Source organism: Ochotona princeps, chromosome 32 (genome assembly GCF_030435755.1).
Source record: "Ochotona princeps isolate mOchPri1 chromosome 32, mOchPri1.hap1, whole genome shotgun sequence".
Classification (NCBI taxonomy): Eukaryota; Metazoa; Chordata; class Mammalia; order Lagomorpha; family Ochotonidae; genus Ochotona; species Ochotona princeps.
In genome coordinates this window covers 9,736,471-9,750,635 of record NC_080863.1, presented here as the reverse complement: position 1 = coordinate 9,750,635, position 14,165 = coordinate 9,736,471, and the positions used below count along the sequence as shown (strand labels likewise).

The 14,165-nt window shown below is 40.7% G+C and overlaps 1 protein-coding gene across 4 annotated transcripts in view; it reads right to left on the bottom strand.

The window, feature by feature from the left end:
- Nucleotides 1-14,165, bottom strand: part of PHTF2 (putative homeodomain transcription factor 2) — an 81,376-nt gene that overhangs the window by 12,631 nt on the left and 54,580 nt on the right. For 2 of the 4 annotated variants that reach the window (XM_058657500.1, XM_058657501.1), the window contains 4 exons: nt 13,933-14,097; nt 11,076-11,262; nt 8,512-8,667; nt 6,689-6,907 (listed from right to left, as the gene is read on the bottom strand). In XM_058657500.1, the coding sequence (XP_058513483.1) occupies nt 6,689-6,907; nt 8,512-8,667; nt 11,076-11,262; nt 13,933-14,097 (727 nt within the window). The remainder of the gene's footprint in view (nt 1-6,688; nt 6,908-8,511; nt 8,668-11,075; nt 11,263-13,932; nt 14,098-14,165) is intronic. The other 2 variants (XM_058657502.1, XM_058657503.1) reach the window with 1 other exon arrangement.

Sequence of the window (14,165 nt, the reverse complement as noted above, 5' to 3'; positions counted from 1 at the left end):
TTTCCAATGCCAGAAAGAAGAAATGGGCAATCAAGTTTCTTCCCTGTCCTTCCCAAACTGCTCATTTATACCCAGCTAACTTGCCAGTTCCATGGCCCAGCACTTGGTATCATCTTATTTCTAGAAAGCCAAAATTAGCAAGAGAGAAGATGGTAATTAGAAGCTGGTGGAATTAAAAGAACCCTCTATGTGTGTGAAATGCGCACTGAAAACCAGTCTAGCTGAAACATGTGCTGCCTTCAGCCCACAATGAGTGGCGTGGCAAGCAATTCCTTTCTTGGGGCTTAGGCAAAGATGGGCACACAGCCCCACTTCATGCCTAAGACACAGAGTGGCCTCTGCCTGTTTTCCACCTCAGACTGGTAATTCTTCCAGCATTTTCTATCCTCATCTCAAGTCTCATCTGCTTCATTCAAAAGCCGGAATCCCTAGATGGTGGTATGTTTTACTTTAAATAAATTCACTATGACATTTTTACAGGTGCTCCCAATTATGGGAATGTAACCACCAAAAGCTGACTCTACCTACTGAAGAATGCACATTACTGAACCTGGTTTTAGATTTTATTACAGACCCATCCATTACTGGTGAAAGAAAAAGTTCTCTTGTGAAAATATTTGTAAAAAAAAAAAAAAGGAAGAAGAAGAAAAAGAAAATATGTTTCCATAAGAAAAATAAACAACACAAACAAAATTTGGGGACAGTGTGACTACAACAGGCTAACTCAAGTACTCTAAGTTTCTTCAAGAAGAGGGATTTCATTTGTCTTTATGGTAGGCACAAAGAATCCTTTACAAATAATATCAACTTTGGTCAAACAAGAAAATCCTTTGCGCTTTTCATTAAAAGGACCTCATTTCCATTACTCAGCTACTGGGAAAACTGAAAATATCAGATTTGGGGTGTTTGTTTGCTTGTCATTTTGAAGCCTGCAAATAAGAAATGTATGTAAAATTTAGTCTTTAATCCAAAAAGAAAACCAATACATTCCTGGCATATCATAATTAGACATGCACAGTGAAACATTTTAAAATTTCATCTTATGGCTCCTCTCCCCGCAAAAAGAGTACCTTGATAGACTAAAGGCCAATTTATGATGTATGAACATATAAAACATTAAAAACATGGTTTAGGAATTGGGGTAGTGCTGCAGTGGGTTAGGCCCCCATCTACAGCACCAGCAATCCATATAACAGAGCTAGTTTGTGTCCTGGCTTCTCCACTTCCAACCCAGCTGCCCTCTAGTGCCCTGGTGAAGCAGTACAAACAGCCTGAGTGCCTCTCCTCTGCCATCCTTGTGATGGGCCAGATGGAGCTCCAGGATCCTGGCTTCAGCCTGGCCCAGCTCTCGTCTTTGTGGCCTTTTGGGGAGTGAACCAGCAGGTGGAAGATCTCATTCTCTTTGTGTTGCTCTTTGACTTTCCAATAAAAATAAATCTCAAGTTTGTTTCATACATTCACTTGACTAGTCTTTGTTAAGCACATACAATATACCAGTAACTGTGTGGCACAACAATAAGCAAAAATCACGTGGTCCTGTTCCTGCGCTGCTGGTGGTCTCTCTGAGAAAACAAGTCATTGGCATTTCCCTCAACTCCAACGACAGCTGTTGAGTCCGAGGGACTTGAATGAACATGCAGTGACTCATCCGACATCCTACAGCCTCCCAGATTACTCACTGCGCATTCACTCTACGAACCCAAGGAACATCCTCGGCTACAGCCATGGCCACGCCTCAGACCTTGTCATCACACAGAATCGTTCCATTTCCAAAAGGAGTCATTCACCACAACCTCTCATCTACCAGTCCTCTCGAGCCTTCAGCGCTAAAACATGTGCACTCCCTTGGGCATACCTAACCGTCAACTCATCGGTCCCTGCCTGGTTCCTTTCCTTCTCAATCTAACAGGTCTAGACTCCTACCAGCTGTGTGATCTCAATCAACCCCCTCTCTGGGCCCTTAGATGGCAATATCTTACAAACTACCTACTTGGTGTAATCCGGGCACATTGCTAACTCCAGGTTTTGATTTTCTCATCTATAGGGTAAAAAAAAATAATAAACTATATTGTCAGAGGTTGTGAGGATGACATGAGTTAATGCACCTACGATACTTTGCACAATGGTTAGTATACAGCAAACAGTCCTTAACTGCTAGCTATTATTATTACATTTTAAGAGAATAGCCCATAACCAGGTGGAGTGGACAATAGCACATTGGTGACTTCAGATTCATTCCAGCTGGACTCTCCACAACATGTCAGTGTTACTCTTACTGTGTTCATGGGCTTGAATGTGTCCTATTCATGCTACACAGTCCTGTCCACTCATCTCCGTTACCCACAAGCGGTAACGTCAAGCCTGCTCCACTCTCCATAAGCTACTGTGTCGCCTCCGTCCTCCTCCCTTGACCCCTTGCACTTCACAGGACAGAGACCACGAGCCAGCACTCCCTCATCATCTGGCTGTTGCGTACCCTCTTCCTTCTATCTCAGCAGCAGTTGTGATGCCTTCTGGTTAAGGTCACTCTTCCTAACCATGTTCCCCCTTCCTAATTCTAAGAAACCAAACTTCGCCAATCAACCTTCCTTCTGGATCGTACACTGGTTCCCTGCGAGTCTCCTCCTATGCACGTAAATGTGCCCAGAAGTCTGACACCTTGGGGGTGGAGGCCAAAGCACTTCAACTCCGATGCTCCATCTATCCACTGACTTATCTGCAGTCTTACCTAGCCATGCTTCTCACACCGCCTTCCCTAGTTTCAGTCCTCAACCTCCTGCACTGCGGCTTCCTTCCTCAGGCCTCTTCTCCCGAGTCAAAGCCGCAAACTGAAACACTCCAGAGAATGACAATAATAATGATATGCTTTATCATATTCAATCTTTTCCTTCTACTTCACCCTTTCATTTTATTTAACAGACAATAGATCACAGGTAGACCTGAGAATTAGTTTGCATGCTTCTTGGTACCATTCTCTTCATTTATTACCCTGGTCACATATCCTGAGATGGATGTTTATCATGTTTTCACCCACCGATACAGTGTGGCGTGTTTTAAAACTTTCTATGTATGATCACCTGCACAGCTCTGTAAATTGTCTTTTTCATTCCAAAAATGATTGATATTTTCATATTTTTTAAAGGTAAGAGCTCTTCTTTTTTGTGCTTACTTCCATCATGACGTTTATGATGCAATTCTGTAGGGTCTGGGGTTCCCCTACCCTCTCCCCAAATTCCCAACCCCCGACTGATTTTCCCCATATTATTACAATAGTGTAGTCCTTCATAAGCATTCATAAGCCCTTCAGTCTGCTATTTAAGTGTGCCCTGACATTGCTGGTACAGACAATGGAGGACAAGGACTCTTTTTTTATGAAAGATCTATTTTACTCATTTGAAAGGCAGAGTTGAGTTGAGAGAGCGGTAGAAACAGAGAAGTCCACCAACCCACTGGTTCACTCCCAAATGGCATCAACAGTAGGGGTACTCCAGGTGGAGCTTCGTTTGGGCCTCCCACATGGGTCATAAGAGTCCGGATATTTGAGGCATCTTCAGTTGATTTCTCAGGCATGTTATCAAGGAGCTAGATTGCAAGTGAGGCAGCTAGGATTTGAATCAGCACTTTTACGGGATGTTAGCATTGCAGGCAGCAGCTTAACTTACTGTACCACAACTCCAGTCCCTATACTTCAATTTCTAATGAAAAATTATACTGGGTTCAATTTATTGTTGGGTACTGGTTTATCATCTGTCATCATTTATTCATTTTTCTGCTGTTGGTTATTATGCGTTTTCCATTTCTATCACGTACAACACAATGGTTGCTTTTCATATGCTGCCAGTTTCCTCTTTGGAATGGAATAGAAGGGTCTTCAAGTTGCAGAACTTAAAATTTACTACATAATCATAAACTGCTCTCCAAGGTAGCTGTACAAATTTATACTAACGTTAGTACTGACAGTTCTTTCTTCACTCTTGCTGACAGGAAGATTAAACATTTACAATCTTCTTACAATCTGATCAATATAAAATAGTACCTGTTGCTCTGACATATACTTCCCTGGCTGTATGTCAAGGTAATCATCTTCAAGGCCTTCAGAAAGTTCGTGAAAATGTACATTATTTTTAGTTCCATCTTTCAGGAACCTTCTGATATTCCTTATGTCTATCAGTCAGTTGGGCACGTTGCCTGTGCACATTTTTCTGTTTACTTCTCCACTGAATCACTTGTCTTTTCCTTACTTATCTGTAGGAATTCTTCATGGGCACAGCAGAGTAAAACTTTGGCAATTAGTGTGTTATAAACATCTCCTCCCAGGTGTGGCATAACTTTTAATAGTATTTGAGTTTCATTTGCAGCTCACAATTTTATACTGTAAGAATTATTTATTTTTACTGTATCTGTAAAGCAGATAAGCAAAGCTCTTGCATCCAAGAGCTCACTCCCCAAACATCCCCTACAGCCAGGGCTGGGCCAAGTTCAAGACGGATCCAAGAACTCAATCTGGTCTCCCAGGTAAACGGCAGCAGCCCATGCCCTTGAGATGCTCCCTGCTGCCCCTCAGGGTGTACGCTGGCAGACGGCTGGATCAGAAGCAGGGCAGCATCTTAGCCTGCTGTGCCAAAGGCCTATCACCAAAAGTTTTAAATTTTAAGGCATTCAAATTAACTAATCCTCGCATTTTTTGTTGTTTGTGCTTTTTACATCTGACTTACAAAAATTGTCTTTTACGATAAAATAACAAATATTTTCTCAAGTATTTTTTTCTAAATGTTTAAAGTTCTGCTTATCTATATTCAGGAAGTATCTGGAATATATATCATGTACAGGCAACTAATTAACCTATCCTCACATCAGCCTTCCTTCCTCACTGATTTGCCATGGATCAGGGGTCTAGATCAGCATGATCTATTTAGTTGTATCTGTCTATTTGGTTACACATCCACATCATATTATCTTCACGTAGTAAATGCAACATAAATTTCTAATATCCAACAGAGAGAGTTCCCCCCTTCTTCAAAACTGCTTTACTCTTCAGTGTGTGCTCTCAGTAAGACTAAGCCAAGCAAAAGGAGTTAGCATTATTAAACAAAAGGCCATGCTGAAAGATATGTCCTGCCTTTCACAGAAATTTCATCATTAAAAATCTAGACCTGGGGCCAGAGTTATGGTTAGCACATAAAGTCACAAGCTGGAACACCAGCAGCCCCAGTTGTTCCACTTCCAATTCCAGTCCCTAATCATAGCCTAAGAAAAGCAGTGGCTGTTTCCCAAGTGCTGGGGCCCCGGCCACCTACATGGGAGACCCTGATGAAGCTCCCAGCTCATGGTTTCTTCCTATAATAGCACTGGCCACTGTGGCCATCTGCAGAGTGGCCATCTGCAGATCTGCCTGTCCATCTCTCTTTTTGCAACTCTTTCAAATAAAGAAACCTGCAGGCTGAATGTTTGTGCTCTGTGTCCCCAAAATCTGTATGTTGAAACCTAACTACCTAGGATGATGGGGTCCTGAGAGTGAAGCCCTCATAATGAGATTAGTGCCCTACAAGCTGAAGGAAAAGGAGGGAGCAGAGCTCATTCTCCCTGCTATCTGAGTGTGCAAGAGAAGGAAAACAGCAAATCAGGGAGAAGGTCTTACCAAGAACCCAACCATGCTGGAAGCCCGACCTTAGATTTCTAGTCGCCTGAATGGTGAAAACTAAATGTTTTGCTGTTTACATCACCTAGTCCATAGTACTCTATTATAACACAAGGTTTTTTGATAACTACCATGCATCAGATTGAGGAGGTTCTCTTGCATGTCTAATTTCATAGGCTCTTACTGCTTTTACTGATGGAATTTGGTGATGACTTGTATAGAACATGAAGATGAGACATTAAGGATGTTTTCTAAGTGACTCTCAGGTTTCTGGACTGGAGAATGGATGGATGGATGTGCCATTTGCCAAGGTTTGAGTACAGCAAAGCACAAAAAGATTGTAAGGGAAGCTGGGGAATTTGGTCAAATCTGAAATACTGCTTCATACTCCAATGAGTGCATCTTACAGAACTTTGCTATTTGCTCACTGCAGCATCCTACTCAGATCAGAGACGTGGCTAGTCCAAAAACAGATTACTTCAGAGCTTACGTCAGAGTTTTAAGACTTAGTGTAAGAAACTGAAAAATTATTTCATTAACATTTTTCATATTTGCTGTATGAAGGTGACAACATTTTGATTTACTGGATTAAACAAAACACTGAAACTAAGTTTACCTTTTCAAGAGTCTTTAACAAGGCTATCAGAAAGTTATACACTAAATTACATTCCTATGGGATGTCTGGAAATGTAAGTTTGACATTCCTGAGCTGCAGCTTTGGGAATCATTGATCTTATAGGTGGAGTTCAGGCTAGTACGTACTTGAACCTAACTACAAAGTTTGTAAGTAGAAAACAAAGGCCAAGTACATCTAACATGAATCCGACTTAACAAAATTTCATGTACTGACAACTTTTGGGGAACTTCTGTTTGCACAATAAAGGGAACAACCAAGACAAACGCTAGGATTCTGTGTTCTGATGAAGCCAGATCATAGCTCACACGAAAAGGAAAAAGACAAACATCAGCTTTTCCATCCCTGTAAAATTGGTGCAGACATTCAGAGGAGCTTGACTGAGAACCCCACATATTCCAGTGCTGGAAACCAACCTGATGGAAGGGGTCGTCTCTATATTCTTTTTTCACACATGGATTAATTTGAGGATTTTCCACATCTGTCTCACTGGTACAAGATGAACGGCACTCTGCACAATGTAACAAGTCTTCCCACAACACATCTTCTGTTTCAGATTCTGGCCTTGCACTCTCAGAATCCTGTCTGGAACTTGAACAGCGAGAGCTGCAACTAGTACCCGATTTAGGGGCATCCTGAAATCAAGATATTCTTTGACATTAATACAATTTATGTACCCTTTCCAACTCTAAGGAGTCTATCAGCACCATATAGTTATACTTTGTCTAAGACATTAATTCCACCGTCAAAGGACAGTGAAAGAGACAGCAAAACATTCAAGATATGTATTAACCGTAAGAACTGGAAAATGCCCTCACATCAAAATTCATTTTACTTCATATTTCAGTCCAGGAGTTATTCTGCATGCAAAGGTTGTGCCTATTTTTTCTTAAATCTCAACTGAAGGTCAGAATTCAAGTAGGCAGACACTAGGTCAAGTTCATCCAATCAGCACAGTGGCTATTAACCTATACGAACTGATGTTTTTAATAAAGTTATGTTCTTACTTTCTTGGCCACAGATTTTTATCTATCTATTATTCTGTTTCTCAAACAGGAGTTCAATAATTGACAGACAACCTAAAACAAAAATACAGTGGACAACTCATGCTCCTGAGTTAGTTTATGGTATAGAGTAGAAAGTACAAGTAACTTCTAATTTCTAAATCATGTACTTTATCCTAGGAATTCTTGATGTATAATATAGAGTATCATTTTGAATTTAAACAATCTTTATTGAAAAATGAATGGCTAATTGTTATAACCGACAGTACCCAAACTTTAAGGTCTGTTTTTAGCTAGGCAGAGTTTTCTATTTCTGCCCTTAATATTTGATATTGACCCGCTATGCCTTTCCCAGGCTATCGCAGAGTTGAGTTTATCAATTATACCTATTAAATGTCACTCTTAATTGATCTACCTGAAAGGCCTTCTCCCTCTGTCCAGAACCACTTTCATTCTGCTAACAAACGGAACAGAAACAACCACAACCACCAGAAAGGTTAACCAGCACTTCAACCACAGAGAAGTGGTCTGAAGAACAACTCTTCTACTATTCTAGCACAGGGTTCCCTTGATTTTTTCACAAGTTTACCCTAAAACCATCAAGCAAAAAGAACAACGCAGTTCAAAAAAGAAAAGGCAATGATTACCAGGAAGTGTTATAAGTAGCCATTCACGTCCTTTGAATCAGATTAAAAAATTCTGTGCTCTTAGTATACAACCTGAAAATATAATGTAAATTCTTTCCCTATTCAAACAATGTCAAGCTCAAGAGATTTAATAAAGCTGGAAAAGGGTTTTGAGGAAAAAAAATCAATAATGAATTGTAGAATCAAATACTAAGAAAGGGAGTTTTACAGTACAGAGAACTTAAGAACCGGTGAACTTAAGAACCATTAGGGGTGCCATCTAAGAGTAATTTTGCCTTCATGAAGAAGTGAAAAAGCCTTTCCAGTTGCAGAAAAGGAGTCTGCAGATTGTCCACGTAGGATGGTATTCTTCAAAAGGAAACAACGAACTGTATGCACACACGTTCAGAGGGGGTGCAGAGAATGAGTGCGCACGTGTGGCTAGGCATCGACATGACTTTTTACACAACTACTACCGTGCAATAATCAATAACAAATACTGAGGATGACGGGGAAATGCTTATTTCCACCATACCCCACTGGTTAAAGAAAAGCTGTACAATGCTAACACAGGTGAGGGGCACATGTGTCTGCAAGGGCAGTGTGTACCTCGTTGGGGTGGTGTTTCTTGTAGTGCTGTGACTTCCTGTTCCGGAGAATGCTTTCCGAAGCCCTGTCTGCGTGACGGCGTAAGGCGTAGCCTGTCTCAGGTCCTTCCTCACTGGACTCTTCGTCAGACATATTTGTTACTATTCTTTGGGTATCCTACGTTAGAACACAAAGACGAGTGCGGTTATTTCTGACTGAGTTTTTAGCTTTAAAACGGGGAGAAAATCAAGTTACACAGACGTGCACTTTCAAAATATCTTCAAAGATTTCCAATTGCTTCATTAGTGCTTCTTGATCTTTGTGCAAATGACTTAAGTTAGTGACCATACTTCCAAAAGTCATTCAATAACATTTGTCAAATATTACCATAAAATGTCTATGCATGGAAGCACCTGAAAGAGCCTACAAAATCAAGAAATATAAAACAGCATAAAAGCAGGATACAGGCCATTTAAAATAAGTTGAAAGAACTAAAAGTTGCTTCTGCTATTCTTTTCTTTTTTAAAGATTTATTTATTTTTTTTAAATTGGGAAGGCAGATCAACAGAGGGAAGGAGAGACAGAGAGATCTTCCATCTGCTGGTTCACTCTCCAAATGGCCACAATGCCCGGAGCTGCACCAATCCAAAGCCAGGAGCCAGGAACCTCTTCCAGGTCTCCCAGACAGGTACAGGGTTCCAAGGCTTTGGCCCATCGTCTACTGTTTTCCCAGGCCACAGGCAGGGAGCTGGATGGGAAATGACGCAGCCAGGACAAGAACCAGTGCCTGTATGGGATCCCAGCACATACAAGTTGAAGACTTTAACCATTAGGCTAGCACACCGGGCCCTGCTGTTTTTCAAACCAAAATATCTATCAATACTAAGAACTACCATTGATTAACAATGGCTATGAGTCAAGCAGGTGAATGCTAGTTCAATGTGCACACATACCAGACTGGATGTATGTACATGTACTCAGATTTTACAAATGTTCACACTGAGAGACTCCAGAGATTAAGTTTCATTACTTTTATTTTTCTCTCATAAAACTTTAGAAGGCAATGCATACTGTGTGACTGAAAAACCTGTCCGTTGAGTGATGATCGTAATGTGAAACTCACATCAAGAGTTAAATGCCTGGACCCAGCACAGTGGCCTAGGGTAAAGTCCTCGCCTTGAACGCTCCGGGATTCCATATGGGCGCCGGTTTGAATCCCGACAACCCCGCTTCTCATCCAGCTCCCTGCTTGTGGCCTGGAAAAGCAGGTGAGGACGGCCCAAAGCCTTGGGACCCTGCACCTGTGTGGGAGACCCAGAAGAGGCTCTGGACTCCTGGCTTCAGATTGGCTCAGTCGACTTAGCTCTGGCGATTGCAGCCACTTGGGGAGTGAATCTGCGGATGGAAGATCTTCCTCTGTCTCTTCTCCTCTCTGTATATATGACTTCCCAATAAAAATAAATAAAACATTTTTTTTAAAAAGTTTTAAAAGAATGATTGAAAAATCTAAAAATCAGAGTAATAGACTATATTTTAAGCCCAAGCTTAGTCTGCAGCTACTAATGTTAAAAAATATGAGTACAAGCAAGTACCAACACATACCCTACCAAACATTAGAAAATAGTCTTTTCTTTATTTTTTCCCTCAACACAAATTGTTCATGTACACATGCTAAATGTAACACAGGTAGCATGTTTAATTTGATCATGTTTTCTTTTGCCGTAACAGCTTTTAAAAAATTAACCACAAAAAAAGCAGCAAAAAAATGAAAAAAAAAAAAGAAACAAAATACACTACATTAGGGTTTGTTACAAAAAACCTGGAGTGTCTTTAGTTATTACTTGGAAAATAAACAAATAGCTGCTATCATTTGATCTGATCTGTTCAGATGAACTGTGCTGACAGGGTAATACACAAAGGACAAACCAGCCATTTCCTTGGAACACTGGGTGGAAGACAGGTTCAAGTTCACCTTAATTCAAATTCCCAAATAATCATAGTAACAAGGAAAGAAAAATCAAGGGTTTACAGGAACCATCAACCTTAAGGTGCTTGAGACTGTAGAAAAAATTAAACCATCAACAAATTCAGAAACTTGTCAAATTACACTGGCAATCAAGTTTCATCGTAAAAATCATCTAAGTTTCTGCTTCTTCATTGGTGTTTGTTCAGGCTCACAGAATTCAAAGACAACTACAATTCCCTTTTTCTTAAGTATTTATTTATTTACTTGAAAGAATAAAGAGGGATAGGCAAAAACAGATCTTCCATGCCCTGGTTCACAGATGACTGTCATGTTGGGTTAGGTTAAAGCCAGGGACCGGGAGCTTCTTCCAGGTCACCCAGCTGGGCAGCAGGGACCCACACACTTGAGTCATCTGCTGCTGCTTTCCCAGGCCACATTCAGGGAGCTGGACTGGAAGTGGAGTAGCTGGGACTTGAACCAGCGCCCATATGGGGTGTCAGTGCCAACAGGCAGAGGCTTTACCTGCTATCCACAATGCAGGCTTGACTACACTTTCTAAGTCACTTCACATTACCAGATGTAAAATCACAGAAGCAAAGTACTTATAAATCACACCTACTTTGCTGGGAATAGTCCTCAGGGTGGCTGTGGGCCAGGCTGTCTCATCTGGTCCAACTGTTTCACACGGAGGTCCATGGTTTTGTGTTCCATCTTCACTGTTCTTCACAGTCTTCTTACCATCAAGGGAGACATAGCCATTGTCAGTCTCGGTTGATTTATCAATTGAATTCTTGGCTTTCTTTGACCTAAGTATAGAAAGCAGAAGCATGTTAAATTAGTTTCTTCTTACTGAGTCACTGATAGAAATTATGATCCATTAATAATTCCCTGAAGTAGAATTTTAATGGTTACCTTTATTTTTACATCAAATAACTTACCAAAGGCCAAAAGAGAAGGATACCAACAAGGTTACGGAACTGAGTCTGGGACTCCTAATACTAACTGTACATTCATATGCTCCAAAGTACAGCCAAAATGAGACAGTTAAAAGTGGTGTGTTGAACTAAACACATGTGTGTGTACAGGAGTCACAAAGAGAGCCAGCCACTATCATCCCAATGACTGGTGCCCACGGTGACAGTCATGCTACAGCCTACCAGAACAAAAGCAAGGTCTGCATCTTCTTTTAATAGAAAAACACACCAAACTTCCAAAGGCATCAACCTACTAGTTCTAGAAGACATTCTTAACTTTGTCCACAGTATCAGTTGTGAACAACCCAAACAACTAAATGATTAATCTCCAAGCAAAAGGTATTCACTACGATAATTGTTACTGCTTATCTGAAGACTTTGAGAAATGTTCAAGAAATTGACTCTGGGGCTTGGCACAATGGCTCAATGGCTAAACTCTCACTCTGCAAATGCCAGGATCTCATACGGGTGCCGCTTCATGTCCCAGCTGCTCCATCTCCCATCAGTTTCTGGCTTGTGGCCTGGGAAAGCAGTACAGAATGGCCTGAGTACTTTGAACCCTGTATCCAGATGGGAGAGCCAAAGAAGCTCCTGGTTCCTGGTTTCGGATCAGTACAGCTCTAGCTATTACAGCCACATATGGAGTGATCCAGAAGATGCAAGATCTTTCTCTCTGCCACTGCTTCTCTCTGTAAATCTGATTTGCCTTTCCAATAAAAATAAATGAATCTTTAAAAATTAAAAGAAGAGAGAAACTGACTGTGAGGGTCGTTGTTGGGCATAATGGTTAAGTTGTTGCTTGGTGTTACCATCTCACCACAGAGCCTGGGTCTAAATCCAGCTCTATCCCCAAGTCTAGCTCCCTGCTAATACACATCTCGGGTGGCAATGGTTAATGGCTTGTTGGCTGGATCCCTGACACCCACAGAGGAAACAGATTGAGTTCCTGGTTCCCGGCCTCCACCTGGCCTACCTCTGGCCACTGTGGATATGTGGGGAGAGAATCAGTGGATGGGATGACAGAACACTGTCTTCTCTCTCTCTCTTCCCCCCCTCCCCGTCTTTCTTTTTCTCTCTCTCTCTCTTAGACAAGTAAATAAACTTAAAGATTGAAAAAAAAAAAAACCCGACTCTCCAGTGAATAAACTTTCTCACCCTAATGTTAGAGAGTTATTTAAAAAAATAAGACTTTAGGGGCCAGCATGGGGACTCAATAGCTTAATTCTCTGCCTAAGATGCCAGCATCCCACATGGTTGCCAGTTCTAATCCCAGCTGCTCCACTTCTAATACAGCCCCCTGGGAAGACAGCAGAGGAGGACTCAAGTACTTGTGGTCTTGCACCCACGTGGGAGACCAGGAAAAAACTCCTGGCTTCGGATCTTCTCAGCTCCGTCTGTTTGGACCATTGGGAGAGTGAACCAGAAAACGGAATGTGTCTGTCTGTCTCTCTGGATCTGCTACTTCCTGTAAAACTGCCTTTCAAGTAAAAATCAAAAATCTTTTTTTTTTTTTTAAGAAAGTAAGACTTCAGAAAACAAAGAGAGGTAGACACAATCTAACTCAAGTTAAAAACTATTACATGATTGGAACGGTCACAGTTTCAACACAATCTATGCCATATTACTGCAAACTATACCAATTGTTGAAAATCTTTCCCCAAATTACAATGTCCAGGATATAGCTGCTTAGTTGCATAACGCATGCTAACCTGCATCATAACAGCACAATCATAAAAGAATCAAACACTGATACTAAGGAGTTAACAGGAATTAACAAACTGACTGAAAATAGTTATTTGTAGTGTCCCTTTTCTTATTACTTAAGCATCTTCCATTAGCTGTACTGAAAAATTCTAATCACAGCCTTTTTAAGTTAAAATTTTACTATATGTGTGTATATCCATGAATGAATAACAATCCTCAAATGTTCTGAGTTAAATATATAACATCAAATGTCATAAATCTGGTTTAACTTATTTTTGAAGTCTAATATTTCAACATTCTGGAAAATTTCACTAATGCTAAAAACTATATAAAAAGTTTCTTATGCAAAAGAACTTTGTGATACATTACACATTCTATTCATTTGAAAAACAATGCTAGTACATCTTATTTCAGGTAATTTTGGATAACTGAGTCAGGCACTAAGAAGAAAACTTTTATACAATTTACATGAAATGTTAATTAAGACAGCTTTGACCTATAAAACCGAGAAAAACTAATTACCAGAAAATAGCTCTAGATAAATATAAAAATCAAGAAATCATAAGGAAATACACCTTGCTGGTGTATATTCATTTTCATATCGATACATTTACATAGAACACAAAGTAAACATTATGATCTCTGTTTTTCCATTCCCCAGCCTTACAGTTTATCAAAATGAAATTCCCAGGGAGGCTTATCATATGTAAACTCTTTAGCATTCATTACCTGAGACGGAAGAGCCAGGAAAGCGATAGTGTGCCCTAATGTCATAAAAAACCTTGAATCAATACAAACCCTGATAAAAAGAAGGCAGCGTGCCAGAGGTCCCTGAAGACAGTGCCCACGCTGGCAGGGGCGCTTGGGCCGTGGCTCTGCACTGCTCCCTCCTGGGTGTTATCTGTAGTACTAGACCCATCTCCTTCCCGGTGCACTTCCAAATGGGCTGCTTTCCTTAACTTCCTTCGTAAGAAGACATTAAGAGTAGGAGCCAGCTTTAGAATAACGAACACCACTTTCTTAGCATTTCA